At 43.6% G+C, this 16,936-nt stretch overlaps 1 protein-coding gene across 1 annotated transcript in view; it reads left to right on the forward strand.

Annotated features, from left to right (window-relative positions):
• Positions 1 to 6,608, forward strand: part of tlr22 (toll-like receptor 22) — a 53,824-nt gene extending 47,216 nt beyond the window's left edge. The window contains exon 4 of the mRNA XM_069195285.1: positions 4,273 to 6,608. Within this exon, the coding sequence (XP_069051386.1) occupies positions 4,273 to 4,461 (189 nt within the window). The 3' untranslated portion in view covers positions 4,462 to 6,608. The remainder of the gene's footprint in view (positions 1 to 4,272) is intronic.
• Positions 6,609 to 16,936: the final 10,328 nt, after the last annotated feature.

The raw sequence follows: 16,936 nt of genomic DNA on the forward strand, positions 1-16,936 counted from the left end.
TAAATTAGGTAGGCTAATAAAGAGCATATATGAAAGAGCAATCTGCACCTTGAAGACCTGGAGGCATTTTGATGTTTTTGATGAAACTATCTTGTTGTTTTTTTCACAAACCTACAGTGCTAACTCTTTCTCACGAAAAAGAAGTATGTGCCCTGTGCTATTTATAAAAAAAAAACAGAAATATCATGCCTCCAAACAGCTTCTTTGCCAGGATTCAGGAAAACTAATTTCTCCTGCAGTATTCCAGTCTCCGTCATGGCACAAGAAGAGAGAGTCTGAAGCATGCTCTATTTACTAACTGTATTAACAAGGTAAGGGCTGAACATGCTGAAGTAATCAGACCACTGTAAGGTTAACACTACTGCCTTCTAAGATATGACCTCCCAGCAGACTTGCTGCATGTGAAACTTTAACAACAAATATCAAAAGACAAGATATTATCGTAACTCCTGTCTGGGATTTCTAACCAGCATTTTGATGTATTTCCCCAATAATTCTGTCTTCAGAAGTGGCCCTAAAAATATCCTTATCGCTAACAAGCTCCAGATGAAGCAGGGCTGAGCAGGGGGGTAAAACGTGCTGTATTGGGGAGTCATTTGTCTGTAAAAAGCTCACATCACGTCTCACGGCATTAATATAAAAAACACCCAGTCAGGAACCGTAACCATCGACGTCTTGGGCCAAGGTGGCAGGAAGGATTTCCAGGCGGCTCCTTCGGAGTGAAGAAGTGCTCCCCTGGGGTCGCCCTCCGAGCCGCCCTGCAGTCCGGGATCGGGGATCTGCGCGGGCCCCCGGTAGGTGAGCTGGCACGAGCCCCCCCACCGCGCATCTGAAAGCAATTGTGCAGGGCTGTGCGTGTGTGGGGGGGCCGCCGGATTCCAGCACTGCCCCCACACTGGGGAAGTGGAGGGAGGTGCGTTCTGGGAAAAAAGTGGGGAAGGGCAATTAAAAAATTGTTGCCTTTTGATGGAATCCCCGACGGAGTTAGCCCAAACGGGAGGATTAATCGCGGGACTTATCCCGGTGATCCAGCATCTTTCGGCTTTTTTCTTTTACTAGTGTGTGTCATTTCCTCATTAAATATCCTGAGAAAGGAAATGCATGGCAAGCCTGAAATGCTTTGAGCAGGGCTGGTTGTAAATGTCTGCCTGAGTTGAAAGGCATGGGGTGGGTCTATTCCACCTTTTCTTCAGCCACGGATATAGATTGAATGTGCTTGGTGTCACCAGGCCAATATAAACAGTATATATTTATTGTTTAAATTTCATATCCTCAAATACCATTATATGCATTCAAATATTTACGGCAGGACATTCCTACAGTAGATCAACCAGCACATCGCGATGATGGTTGGAGCTAGATTTGTGCACTCATATGGTTCATTCTAGACTTAGTATCTGCATACAGAGTCAGCAGTAATGCCTGCTTTTTCCATGTTTTTGAAAATATACACCCTTATACAAATGCCCCTTTAAATAAACTGTTATTAACTATTTAAATCAACTATGAACTGAAATTGAGTAAACATGTTTTGTGTGGCCTTCAAGTAAGGGATGGTTCAGACATTGGCTTCAAATTCTGAGTTCTTACTTGTTGATGTTTTTCATAGGTCTAAGAAGGAAAGGCTTCACAGACATCAGTTCCTCTCCTCCTGGTTACACACCTGTGGGAATGCTACACAGTTCTGTCTCTCATGAGCTCACAACCACTGAGCACTGCCGCTGGTCTCTGCACTTCTGCAGAAATTAATAATCCAGCCTCATTTATAGCATTTTAGTTATGGCACAAAGAGGTCAAAATAAAATATAGCACTGCTTGTGGATTTCTTGATGAGAAGCATGAGATGCATAGCTGAATGCCTAATCCTTCAGCTGATATTGAAGTGTAGCCTCTTCAGTAGTTTCATGCTTTGCACTATTCTGCACAGTATAAAAAGGGAATACCAGCATGCATTCTGTCTTGCATGATAATGCACTCTGCTGCTAGCAAGAACATAATGCAGTGGCAAATCTGAGAACCTTCTGTCTCATCAAAAGGCTCGACAGCACACTAGCTAGGCAGGAGCTTGTTCCAGGCATATTCGTCCAAACACTTCAAAGAATATGATGTAACAGCCTTGCTCTTTTAACTATTAATTGGCACCTTTTCACAGACTCAGTCACAGTTTAAACCAGAGACACGAGTGTGCATGTACTCACATCACAATGCACCTTCCTGTTAACTTGATAGAATCATCTATTTTTCATGAACTAGTTTCAGCCTGGACTACACGGTCTAGAGCCAGGATTCCTCTAGTGGTGGCTCTTATAAGGTTAGGGTGAGGGATAGGGATACGGTTAGGGTTGAGGTTGGAATGGACTCAGTTTGCCATCCAGCAATATCCATTACTATAAGCAACAGGTGCAGCTGCCCTCCAATTGGTGCTAACTCTGCTGTAGGCCCTGGTTACATATGGCATATGGTACAAGATGCAGAGGAAGGTATATCCCTCTGACACTTGGAGCAGTAAGGCAAGGTTGATTGAAAATGAACAAAATCCAAGTTAAAACAAAACTATCATGCTATTGAAGATCCTCTCCTACAGACGTATGGCCAATGGAAATCTTTGCGCATTAAACCATGTGTCCCACATACCATAAGAACTCTTAAGACAGATTGATTGATTTCTCTGGTGTCAGATCCTTATTCAGAACATCTAGGGAGAAACCAGAGAATCCCAGTTCCTCTTAATGTAAAGCAGGTGTCACCAAGCAGTATCTGAACGGTCAAAGTCTTTGCTGTCATGGCCTGAGATAGTTTAATTGGATAAAGGGGAAATACATCAGAAACCTGATCCCAGCTCAGCCTCTAGTGTTAACGTGGAGAACTGAAGGTAGCAGAAAGACAAGCTGTCAATTAAGATGAATATCCTTTGGGATCTTGGGCACAGTTTGGAATAGATATCTTGTCAAATGGAAAGGCACCAATGTTCGGTTTACAGCATTCTGGCAAGTGTTGGATTCCCCAAGTTCTGCAGGAAAGATAACACTGGGAAACAAAACTTTGTCTTCATGTGCTCCATCAATAAGAAACCAGTTAGAAATCTTCTGGACAAAAATACCAAAAATAGCATAGAAAGAGGAATAATGGCCTCCCTACTGCCAGTACCTTTGTTCTGTGCCAAAAGATAAATCAGCTTTATAATTGAAAGTTGAATCAACAATTATTTTCTAATCAATCCAGTTTGGAACGGGATGGGGACCCTTGCATTACACCATCAGTTATGTTTTTGACAACTCTTGCTGTAGAGAAACTTCCTCTACAGGAAGACGGGTTTCAGGAGGACTTGATTTCACATCCTGCTCGAAGGACAGGGTAATAGGAGCTTCAGTAACATTGTCAGTGGCTCAACCAGGAACCTCATAATAAAACCCTTTACCTTTAACCACAGGGCAGCCCAGGATCTAATTAGGCTAAGTTAACACCACAACCACAGAAATCATTTAGGTTCAACTTCTTCAGTGTTTCAGTGTTGCTTATTCATGCTGTTTGTCTGACAATCATATCAATATGCATGAAACAAACCTGAACTACAGCTCGGTATGTTTCCAGAAAGGAGAAAGATCCATCAATCAAATGTATTCTTATATAGTGCCTTTCATTATGGAGCATTCACAAGACACCCACCATAAATTGGGCATTAAAAACAGCACAGTATACAGATAATAAAATTAACCAAATAAAACTGAGAACATTTAAAGAAAGCGAAAGAGTAACAATCAAAGTCCATCGAAAACGGGTCATTTTAAGGCGGGATTAAAAACCATTATCTTCCTCAGCAGCAGCAGAGTGATGAAGGTGCTTTAGCCTGTCTCGCTCCTCTGCGTACGGCCAGCCCGGCGCAGTAGACGGGAGCGGACTGGGCGCTGGGCCCGGTGGAAGACGTCTGGCAGACCCCCTCCACGGGTGAATTCTTTCCCATCTGATAGGGGGGCTCTTATCTGGGCGAGATGGAGGTGCTGACTGGGAGATGCTTGCTGGGCCTTACAGTAACATCAACACATTCCAGCGCACATTCCTCCGGGCCAGTGAAAACACAGCCGTCCTGATAAGAGAAAGGGCAATCAAAACAGCGATAAATCGTGCCGGATATGAAACACGGTTAACCAAACTGCACGGGGTTCAAACAAATACTTTCCCTCACTGCCTCTGAATGACTGTAATACCCGCGCTGTGGCTGTTCAAGGTCCGCTGCATGTATTGACACTGCTCTTTGTCTCTCCATTATGTCAGTCCAGCTCACCGGCCCTGTCCACAGCTCGGAGGCTGGAACTGCGCAGCCCGGTGACAGAAGCGCACAGCGTACCCAGCAGCAGGGCGGCAGCTAAGCGCCCTGCTGCTCCGGGGCGGCAGCTGAAACTCCTGCCATTTGAAAAGCCTGTGTGCAGCGTGAGCCCACATCTGCTTGTACTTAAGTTTTAAATCTATTCAATGTCAAAAATATGTCCGGCGCATTGAACATGATAGATGTGTAAAAAATGGTCATCTTGGGATGGCGGGGAGTTAGAAATGTTTCCAGCGTGGCAACGGCCTTTATTTCTTCATTTCTGAGTGATTGCAAAATGGAATCTTATATATTTCTAGGAGAGGTCTGGTATCCGGGGCCGATGTCACTCATGAAGGGTTTTACACTGAAGTAAGTCTTGGGTGAGGAAACATTCCACAGAGTCCAGCCATATTAAAATGAACACACACAGACACACACACACACACACACACACACACACACACACACACACAGACACACACACATCCCTCTAGATGCTGGAATTGTCCAGGATTTTTCAATTCACTCCCAGTCCCCACAGAACAAGCCTCAGCCGTCTTCATGGTGCTCTATGTAAGTGTGATCTCCCACATGCAGCACTGTGATAGCGACTGCTTCGTATTAGGCCTGATGTTGTGGCGTATATAATAACTCCCTGTCACGGCTGCTCGTTTCAATACAGCACTGTTGGAAAGGATAAAAATCGCCAACTAAAACACTGAGAAGTCTTAACAAGATCCCAGCTTAATGTGCTTCTTTATTGCCGTGCTTGTCAGGGCTGTTTTCTCCTGGACACACTGAGCAGATTTCCGACAGCTGAGACATTTATTAGCCTTGATGACTTATCCTTCCCCCTGACGGGCTTATGCTGCGCCGTGGGTATCAGGCTAATTTCCACCCTCTGACACAGCGGTCATGGTTGTTTTGGATCACTGGGAAGTCTTGCCGAGAAGGAACGCTCTGTCTGCATTTCGGAAGGTACCCAGTCTCAGGACGTGGGGCTTATCGCTGATCTGCCATCTCTGTTCCTGAGATCTCACACTTCAAAGCCCCAGAAAACCATGGTAATGCAAAGCACCTGCCTCAGATAAGGTGGGAAGTATTTAGTGAGAAAGGATATTGAGGTAAAGGGGGTGGGGGGTGGCGATAGCTATTTGACACACTCACACACAGAGCAGCCTTCACAGCTCACTGCTGAGCTGGCTGGTTCTTCAGGGGAGGGGAGGCGCTCCGCTGCAGTGCTGGAGTGTGAGCTGTTGAGCCACGAGCCAGGCCCCTTGCCACAAGTGTCACGTACTGGATCCAGTACCACCATTGCCTGCCCCTTTGAGCAAGAAATATCCGTTCAGTTGTGTGAATGTTGGTCAACAGGACCGCCAAAAGTCCAAAAGTTGGGAGTTTAAGAACATAACAGAGGTTACAAATGGGAGAAGGCCATTCAGCTCATCCAAATCTTTATTATTTAGTAGCTTATAGATCTGAGGATCTCATCCAATTGTTCCTTGAAAGAAGCCAGGGTATGAGCTTCAACAACTTGGCACAAAACACTGTTTGTCCGTCTTACATGCATCTAGTACCTTTAACATGTCTGCCTCTTCTGTGGTGCCATTACTCAATACAGACCTTTGCCATTCCTCAGCCCAGGGAGAGCTGCTTATTTCCTGCTTGGTGAACACCTGAGTGGAACATTCATTTAATACATCAATCATTTCTATTTCACCATCTGAAAGAAATTCACTTTGTTACCTGGTTAGTCACTTTACACTCTTCTGTTCTATTTCTATTGTAGTATAAAACAATAAATTTTATTCTGTAGTTAGCCTCCAATATTTAAATACTGCTTTCTATCTCCCTATGTCTGTATTATGCACTGTTTTCTAAATGGATATCCTGAAATTGTAAACCTGTGCCATATTATTTTCACAGTTTGCCAGTGGTTCTTGTATTTCTGTGTTCTCTACTATGTCTTGATTGTTTTGGTCAGTGCAGGCATTCCATCTGCTGAACACCCCGATAGTCCCAGTCTGTGTGTGGAAAGTTAAAATCACCCATTACAACCACTTCTTCCTTCATACATTCAGCTCTGACTTATTAGACTGCACTGAATTTGTTGGTCTGTAATGTACTCCTAACATTATGTTATTTTCATGTGTTTTGTAAATGCTTGTTGGAGGGAGTAGCCTTTTAGTCTCTTAGTCTGTGTTAGGGTTTTGGGACTAGATGTCCTTTGGGTAACTCTTCTCTAAATTGGGTTTAGAACATTAGATTAATTAAAATAATAAAAAGCACAGACAATGTTGAAGCTGATTCTTGCTGCCTGATTTGAGATTTTTTTACCTGAAGCCATTGTGGGAATGTGAACAGCCTTGCTATCGTCCTCCTTAAAAATCCATCTTGCCTGTGACCTCAGCTTAGGTTCTGAACGCCACATCGTCAATAAATCAGGAAAGTGATGACTGAATATGGTTACCATGTGAAAGTAATAGACTGCAGGACTCTCCGGTGAAGCCTGTGAAAACAGGGGAGGCTTGAGTGTCATCCCCAGGCAGGGCTGGAGGTCTGCGTGTGAAGACATGGATGCATGAGTTGGGAATTATTTGCTATCACGAATTAGGAAAGTAAAACGGGAGCACGTAGGGAGCCATATCAAATCTGCTGCACCAGAAACCCGACACCCGAGATGGGGTTTGCTAGCAGCTCGTACATTTCTTTGAAAATTCCTCTGCTTGACAGCCTCTTGGCTCTGAGCTTTTGCTGAAATGATGCCTCTTTTTGACATCAGCTTTTCTGTAATCTTTGTGCAAATAAAGAAGGACCTCTGTGTCGCTGTGAACAGGGACTCGTTAGTTCATTAATCAATCACAGCGAACAGATCTGACTTATCAGACATCACAGCCACCCCAGACTGTTTCTCAGACTCCCTCCTCTCTGCTCTGGCGTGGATATTGACTATCTACTCCAAGGCTCCTCTGGGGCCTCTGATCTGTTGCCATGTCAGTTGTCAGCCTGCTACATGTCTCATCCTCATACTTGGTCTCTGTAACTGCTCCTGATGGAAGCCTGGTTCAGCTTTTATAAGGCCCTACTCCTGCAGTTCTCTATGATACTCCCTGGAATGGCATTGTATGGCTCATTATTCAGTACAGCTGGCAAGATTTATTAGCTTCTTTGAAAGTGGTTTCTGTCAAACTACAAACTGAACTGTTTATGCAGGCATGGAATTAAAAAAGAGTAGAAAAAGAGTAGCATGTAAGAGAAAGAACTTCAAAGATGTTTGCTTCAATTTGAAATGTGGTTCTCTTTTCCTCAAATAATCCTCTTTAGAACCAGATAAGTGAATTAAGAAGAACTGTACATATAACAATGACATCCAGGAGACCCATTTACGCAGCTGGGATATTTCCTGGTACAGTCCAAATGACGTTACCTGCTCAAGGGCACAAGAGCTGTGTCTCACCAGGGATCAGTACGCAGGACAGTCTGCTTCAGAGTCCTAACCAGTACTCCACACTCCTGACTCAAAATAGGTTTGACCAAATCTGAATGAAAAATAAAATTTTAAAGGCAATCTTTTCCACATTAAGTTTGCACTGAATCCTTTGCATTCACTTTCGGGAAATTGGGGAGCAAATTTTGCTCTTGAGCAGAAAGCTTTGAAATTCATCTTGTTGCTTTTATGTTAGAGATTTGAAAGGGTATCACAGTCAGATGCTTCAGCATTGTTATGAGAAACAGATGTCAATTTCCTTTCGCACAAACAGAGAGTGCTTTGCTTAATCTAAAGTCTTTGGAAAAGACTGTTGTCTGAAGTGCATAGTTACAGAAACAATGTATTGTTTTTGCAGAAGTTGCACACTGAAGGCCACCAGAAAGAACCGTGGAACCAAAAATAAAGCTCAGAAAATGTAACCTGCACTCTTAAAAAACTAGCCTTTTGATGTTAAATCAACTGAATTACTCAATCAGTAATCAGTTTTATTGATGAGATCTAAAATAGAAGCAAACCTTATTTACCTCTTTTGCTGATATGACCTTCTAAAGTCAGGATACTGTATTTTCTAATTCAGTCTTTTAATGATTAGATTTTTTACCAATACTGAGGAAAGCCCAAAGGAAGCTATTTAGGGACACTCAGCACTCTTTTAATGAAACAAATGTAATCATTTCATATTATTACAATACTGGTGAGATTTAAAATGAATCTCAAACAGCTAGGATTTAGAAGGTTAGGGCACATGTAATATCAATTAAAAAAATACATTAGGCATTGCGTCTGTGGCTCTCTTTTAACTAGTCAGGCTTTCTTGACTGATGCAGGGGAAAGGAATGTTATTCATTGTTAAACTGCTGTCAGTTCACCTGACCCATGTCGTGATGCTGTATGGAGGGTGTTTCTGTGCCCCCTGAGACAATCATGAATGTCAGGAGACACCTCTGTTTCCAATGACTAAAGTAATGACTCATGGGTGTAATGTCCTGCAATAGCTCCACTGACATCCTAGTCTTTATTTTTACCAATGAGTACTAAGCAATAAAGGCAAAACTTCAGGAGGATGTGGGTCTTTAAAGCGAAACCAAGAAACTGAGGAAGTAAAATTTAACTGCTTCTGTTGGGCATTTTTTGACCGAGACTGAATTACTGAAGTATCCTCTTTCCGGAAGACAAAAGCGTCAGTAATAATGTGTTAGGAGGTGCTAGAAAAAGTGCTTTACACATTTTCCTTAAGGCCAAGAAAAAACAGATAAATTGAAGATCTCAGCTTTTAGAATCACATCACACTGAATCATTTAAAAATCTTACTTCCTGGTCATCAGTTCAGATTTAAAACTGATTTAAAACTGCAATGTCCAGATAAATTAAACCGTCTGGGACAGAGAGAGACCCCATTGGCAATTTACTTTGTGTGCAATCAGAGAAAATCTGTAAAGCAGACAGTTTTTTCCACAGAAAAAAAAATCAGACCACCTTAAAACCTGACCACCACAATCAAGAGCAGGTGAAATTCTGATCTTGTAATTCCTGTCTGCTGTGTACAAATGTTCATTGGCTGCCCACAACTCTGCAAACATCTTTTCTACATCCCTCCCTCCCCCTAAACACCACCCTTGCAGCTGCCTCCCTGGTTCATTCCTTAGAGCATGACCACAGCCCCAGGCCAGCCCCCCGAGAGGGCTGGGCAGAGTACCATCAAACTCCCATGTAACATCGACTTGTCAGGCAACATATGATGCTATACAAAATAAAAGGATTGATTGATTCATTGATTGGTTGGTTGGTTGGTGGGTTGATTGATAACAGTGTTGCACTGATATCTCTGAGAGAGACATTGCTCCTCCAGTTGGGGCTCTGCTGTAAGGCACTGCCACTGCAAGACAGGTTGCAGACAATGGAAGTGAAAATATTTCCTCGATCCTTGAACTCCACAAGCTGGAACGGAGATTGTACTGACAATCCAAGCTGATTAACAGCAGTTATTGCAAACTTGGATAAGATGCACCGCTGGCCCAAAAAACACACAGGACAGCTTGACATGGAATGACCTTATAGAATCTTCTTAAAGCTTAAACTGAACTGGTCACTGTGGCATGATCACCCAGCACTGCAAACAGGTAACACTGATCTGCTGATCTCTTGTCCTGCCCCTAACCAGAACCAGTACAAAGCTGATTGGTACTGCTGAATTAGAGTTTGCAGGGATGAGGCAGCACAAAGCATCATTGAATAAATAACTGCCGATGAAGAACCGATAAAGAAAATTGTAACTTTACAATTATCGGTACAATAACAGCAAACTGCAAGAAACAACAAACATAAAAAACATAAAATAAAAAGCAAAAAAAAAACATGAAAATGACCAAAAAAGACAGTTGTGAAGTAAAACCTTGGGCAATGACAAAATACCATATACATTTTTAGATGGATGGGACTTAATTCAATTTTTCCAACTGCATTTCATGTTGAGTCCAAGAAGCGGATACAGAGACTTTTCATTTTTAATAAATCATTTAAAATTGTCTACTTTTGAGAACTTTTTCTTGGGGAGAATACAAAGAAAAATATCTATATATAGCTGGCGATATTTCAGCTTCTATAAAGTTTTTTTTTGTTCGGTGAATTGGATAAGACATTTGAAGTCTAATGATCATCCCTCTCGACATGCCAGTACCCACTGCAAATAATTATTTCCTCTGCTTTTCCTGTTGCTTCCAAAATACCTCCCATATCACACGTCCCACCCCACTGCTGCTCAGACAAAGGAAAGAGGTGCACAGGGAGACAAACTTCAGAGCTGTTTCTTCTATTGCCCAGTCCCAGTCGTTGACGTTTGGCATACAGCTCCTGTATTACACCCGACACAGCCAGGTGACGAAAGCACATCGTGGGACCTCTAAGTCTCTTAATCTCATGCTTGAAGACTGCTTTGTTGGCCATAGGACTTCTTTGGTAGGTTAAAGTTCTAAGAGGTTACAATATTCATAAGGTTTTGTGGTTTCGGAGGTAATTAGTACAGAAAAGAAATCTGTTTAAGCCTTCTGGTTCTTTGTTAATTTACCACAAACACTGAGAACTCCGGGGCCTTCCTGGTTTATGCGGGCTTTATTGAATGCGTGGGTAGCTGTGTTTTACGACTTTAAGCAGTGTTTTCAGCAGTCCCTTCCAGCACTAAAGGAGCCGGCAGAGAGGGAGCACAGAGAAAGGCACTGGCCTCTTGACGTGAAGGTTGTGGTTTCCAGCCTCAGCTCTGAACTTGCTGACTCGCACCTATGAGCAAAGTGCTTTGTCAAAATTGCTTTATTAAAATCTCCTGCAATATAAACAGTTGCAAAGGTAGGCTGCTTTGACAGTTTTGGCCACAAACAAGTAATAATGCTACAACTGGAGTCTTCTGTACTAGAGCTGTGAAAAGTGCTCAAACACGTGACTGTCCTTCAGAAATAGGAAAGGGGATAAATAGGTGAATCCTATATATACCATATACCCTACAAACCTATACTATAGCTATAGGTGAAAACAATAAATGTTTTTAAAAAGCCATTGTTAAACATAACCAAAATATTAAACTGAACCTCAAATTATTTTACTGAACTAGTGAGCAATGAGGTAATGAGGTAGTGTGTAATTAAGCTGATACAGTTAAAGTAAAAAACAAACTTTTACTTGAACTCATTCTTCACCTTGAGGTTTGTTGTAAGTGCACTCTCTCTGCTGTGGTTGTTTTTCTTCAGTGGATTGCTTTATGTTAAGGCAACTTTTTGTTAAAATACTCTCTCCTTAGCATTGCACTGTGCAGCTTTCTACATTACTTCTACAGTCTGTGCACTGCGAAGCCTTGTTGTCAAATGTGTTATAATGGCACAGGTCAAATAATAATATTTCCAAGTTAAAATTCAAAAGATAATCAAAAGGAAGGTGAATGCTTATGAATGCTGATTTTTGTTCAGTAGGCAAGTCCTAATTCACCGAACACGGCCTTCCTGTCCCATTCTGTTTTTCTTATTGTTTCTACGCGGCGAATATCATTTCCTGCCCAGTGCTTCGCTCGCCCTGATGCCCATATTAAACCACGAAACCGCGAGTTAACCAGAGGCCTCTGTGTTTCTTCTGCCACGCTGCTCTGAACAATGTTGTCTTTGGACCTCTGCCATCTTGGGTATTTTCAAGCCTTTCTAAGCAAACAGCATCACGGCTGCTAAATTCCCCAACTGCACAGGAAAGCATTTGGCTTTGGACCTCTTTGCTTCCACAGTTCATTCTAATAACGCCTTATTTTCAACTGGTTTTCTTCTGTTGACTTAAGTCGGGGGTGGGGGGGGAACATCACTTCTAATTGTTTTCTTTACCGAACACGACAGCTTTCACAGCCGAGACGTCCATTCAGAGCGTCCAAGTACAAAACCCCTTTCTCTCAGATTCTGTTCAATTGAACAAGCTTACCCACACACAAGCCGAGATTTTCTCTTTTTCATTAGCAGCGGGAACTGAAAAAAAAGCTCCAGGTAGTTAAATATGTATATAAACCCTCAAAGGCATTATGAATGAACTTTTGTTTTGCTGCTGGCTGGCTTCTAGGCCTCAGCAAGGAAGGAGGAAACGTCCACAGACAACTGACCAGACAACAGACAAGTTGGTGGGCTCTGTCGACGTAGCTCTGACAACACATAGTTTTATTTCCGCGTTCGCCCTTTCAGACGTAGGGTGAGAAAGTTTCTGTCATGTGTTCATTAAATCGTACTGCTTGAGGCTGGATGACCAAATGTCCAAGCTGGACTTGATTTATCAAACACAGCTGCAGCTCGGCGTTTCCTAAGAGCCGTGAAGTAGGCGATGCCTTTGAGCCCGTATTCCAGATTCTCATCAGGATGGCCTTGTTAGAATTTGAAAGGATCGCAATTTTCTGCCCAGTGTCAACAAACAGCCCCTTTGGAGGCCTAGATAAATTCTCGTAGGATGTCTACATATAAATATCTTGGAGTTGTAGCAGCCTGCAGTCTATACTCCAGACTTGACTTTTGTGAAAAGGGCATTTCTGATAGTTTGCATGTGCTGCCCTCAATTAGAGGTCTGATCACAGAGGTTAGTGTTAATTACAGATTATTGTTGAACCCTAAATGAAGCCAGGACTGGGAGGCTAGCAGGGGACTTGGAACAATTAGCAATGACTCTGCTCAGTGTTTATACTTGTCTGTAAGCCCTACAGAATTATGAAACAAGCTATGAAACGGAATTCAAACTTTAGCAGAGGAGTGTTTTGTTTAGCGGAGGAGTTTTAAATCTCTTTCTCTCTCCATGTCTCCCTGGGTTCTGTGTTCCTTTATCTCTCTGTTGATGTTTTGGAGATTTTGTTTTCTACTTGTTTCTTGTCACGTCTTGTACAGTCGATAAACTGCGCTGGTTAGACAGCGAAGGTGTTACTGAGATGTGGCAGTTGCAGTATCACCCTGAAGGTTCCTGCTAATGCTTTTATCTGAATCTGTGAATCTGGTGATGTTCAGATGAGATGAGTTTTTGACAAAAAGGGAATTATGGCATGAACATGAATTGTTTTTGCTCTTTGTGAAATGTTTGTATGACAAAAAAAAAAGCAGTCTGAAGATTCCATATCTGTCAAACTGCTAAACTGTGAACAACAAACTAGAAATTAAAGAGCTTGGGATTTTCTGAGGATTATAAATAAGGACTGTCACCATTTCCACAGGAAGCACATCATGAAAGTTTATTCAGAAGTACTAAAAAAGAAAATTATTCAATTATCATCTTCATCTTTTTTATCTTCAGAGATTTACAGAATATCTCTTCTCTGTTTTCTGTGTACACTCTTTCACGCTTTTTCTGGCCTTTCGATTTAAAATATTTCTTCACATCCTTCTAATAAGTGCTAAAACTGCAAAAAGCCATTTGACAAGACGTGTGTGGAGAGACTGATTAAAGTGAGCCGAAGCTAAAAGAAACCTTTCAGGTCAAATAAGTCTTCAACTGGGGCAGCTACAGCAAAATCATATTTTGGTAGCTGTTGTTTTCACCGGATTCTGTACACTTTGTTACAAATAGAAATCTTTCTGTGGGGGGCTATATCCTGGATGGGACAGCAGTTCATCTCGGGACACACACGCAGGCACAGAGAGACACGAGCTCTCCTAGCCAGCACGTTTTCGGAAGGTGTAAGGAAACCAGACCACAAACAAGAGACAATGTGCAAATTCCAAACACAAGGCATCCAGGTCGAAGAGGAATCCAAGCGCAGGACCCAAAATCTGTGAGATAGCAAAGCTAACTATGATAGCACCCCAACAGCATTTATTCTTTTATTGTCAAATCCAATTATCCTACTGTGCAAAAGACACGATTACCAAAACACACCGATGTGTGCAGGCATATAGTACCACGAGTTGCTAAATAGTTTAGGATGTTCAGGCAATTGCTGGAATGTTTAGCATGTGCATTCCCGGGGGAGCTAAAATACTCTTTACTGTATCGAAGCATATGGATATTTGCATATTTCTTCCTCCTCCTGCTCCTCCTCCTCCTCTTCTTCCAGCAGTCATCGGTTCTGCATTAACTGCATTTCCGCCGTCAATTTCTCTGCCCTTACAAGGCCATCTTGACTATTAATCATCACTCAAACGACTTTTCCTCTCCTGGCCGTTTCTGCCAGGGTCACAGTAAGAGCCAGAGGCCCGGCAGAAACTCCTCACATGGCCACAGCACGTGGGGTCCCGACACAGAGCGCTGCACAGCCAACTGCGGATGCACTTCCATCCACACAAAGCAGGCCAGCATGAAGCAGAATCAGAGCCCGAGAGAGAACGGAAAAAAAAAAAGAGCAGAAGGCAGGGCCAGGTTCTTTGTGTTAGTGTACAAGATAGCTCCTGAGTAAATTGGCTCATCAATCATCCCTGATTCAGGAAGGGCTGGCGGACTGTAAAGTGAGGGCTGGACCCACATGTGGAACTGTTTAGAGTCGAATCCTGATACGGGGGCTCGGGGAGCGGAAGACCACTCTCCTCCCCCCTCCCGAAAGCCGGGCCAGGCCCTCCTCGCCACAGCGCACTCGCCCCCTGCACCACTGCAGCAGGCGGGGGTGAGACTCCCTGCTCACCGCTAATACCAGGAGAGATCCGGACACTGAGCTTCATCCTCCTGGCGAATATGCCACACACTGAACAGCAGGGGCAATACGTAAAGCACCCAGCACCAAACAGAGCAGGCGTGACACAGCAGTGACACAGCTACCGCATGGCGGGGGCACCGAGGCTGGTGTTTATCCCAGGGAGGAGTTCAAGAGGTGCAGTAGAAACGGCAGACAATCCCATACCGTTGTTCTGCTGTGGCAGGCCACAGCATTGAGATTTATTAAGCCGTGTTGTTGCTCAATTTAAAAAACCTGCATGTCAAAGGACACAAGAAAAGCCCATCCATTACGCTGTATGTGATTAACAGTTCTTTAAACACTCTTGGGCAGGGTAGTATGAAACATGGCGAAATCTGCAATAATAAGGTTGTTCTAATCTTGTAGACACGCCAGTGGGGAGATCAAACAGGCAAGCACTAAGACATCAGAGAGAGGTCAAAGGTGAGCCTTTGGAGTCAGACCGCTCCAGGCTGTCTATAAGCAGGGATGGCTCGCGGGGCTGTGCACATTTCCTGGAGCCGCGACTCGACCACGGCGAAGCCCGGCGAGGAGCACCCAGACTCCCTCCTTCACGGGACGTCCTAGCAGCCACACCGCGAAAGGCAGCGCGGAACCTCACCGCGGTGCCCCTTCAGGCCTCGGCTGCGTGGCTGCAGGTTCCACAGCTGTCAGGCACGGGGGCTGTTACACCAGGGGGAGAGGGGCGGGTCGCGCGCTGGGGCGCCGCTCCCCCTGACACGGCCGGCCCGGAGCTGTGCTGGAGCTCCGCTGCCGGGGACCCCACACCATGGGAATAAACACTCAGCTCCTGAACGGAGCATTTCCTTACAAACGCTTCTCTGATCCTCCCCTTTCATCTGGTACACAAAACATACCAACATAAGAAAGATTACAAGGCAGATCAGGCCACTTGGCGCGTCCAGCCTGTTTGGCACTTAGTGACGAATGAAACCTAGGATCTCATCCAACCGTTTCTTGAAAGAAACCAGGGCAGCCGTTTCAAAAACACGGCTGAGTAACTTGTTCCATGCTTCCACACCTCTTTGGGTAAAGATGTGCCCCATGGTCTCACTTATAAATGTCCTTCCCTGTAGTTTCTATTTGTGCCCTCTGGATGGTGTGTCTCTGTTATCTGGGATCAATGTGTATTCTTAATCTGTTCCCCATCGTTTTTCTTTTCAAGTCCTCCGGCCCACACGGCCCAGTGCTCTCCCCCTTGTCACCCAGCTGTGAGGTCAGCCCTGACAGGAGCTGCTACTTCTCACACAGGAAGCAGAAGCCCAACTCTCTCCTTTCAAGGGGTCACAGCGATGGGGCAAGTCAGGCGAGATCGTTAAACACTGACACCCTCAGACAAACACACCCACTGAGCAGGGGTGCACCCACTGTCAACACACAGGGCCGCCAGACAACAATGTAATCTCCCCTCACAGCCCAGAAGAGAGAGCCTGAAAGAGACAGAGACCTTTTCCTTTTCTGGCCCTGCTAGTTTTCATCTAAATTTAATCCTCTGGTAACTAATGGGGAAACCATTAGTAGAATTCAATTCTGAGTTGACAAATGTTGTTAGCACTAGTTTTTGTGTGGTATTACAGAATTGGAAGTCTCTTTATTAACTTTTAGAATTTTTAAAATGTTGCTATAGAAAAAGTACAAACACTTTTCACAAGTCATCAATTTGACCTGATACTTTGTTCATTTCCAGATGTTCTTTGGGGTATTTGTGAGGTTTGTAAAAGCAGCCATCTAGATATTAAGAATGAAACGGTCTCCTCATTTCATCCCGTTTCACAAAACCACAGATCAGAAAGACAGATGGACAAACTGATGAAGAAATGAAATATAAATAAAGAGGACGACAATTGTAATTCTATATCATCTCTACTGCCCTCAGTTCTTTCAAGCAGTGCAGTAACACAGGCAGATATATTGACGTAATTCGTGGAAAGTTTGGATTTCTCTTTATGTTACAGCACTCCATTAAAAAAGGCTCTCATGT

This window comes from Lepisosteus oculatus, chromosome 11 (assembly GCF_040954835.1).
Source record: "Lepisosteus oculatus isolate fLepOcu1 chromosome 11, fLepOcu1.hap2, whole genome shotgun sequence".
NCBI classification, from domain to species: Eukaryota; Metazoa; Chordata; class Actinopteri; order Semionotiformes; family Lepisosteidae; genus Lepisosteus; species Lepisosteus oculatus.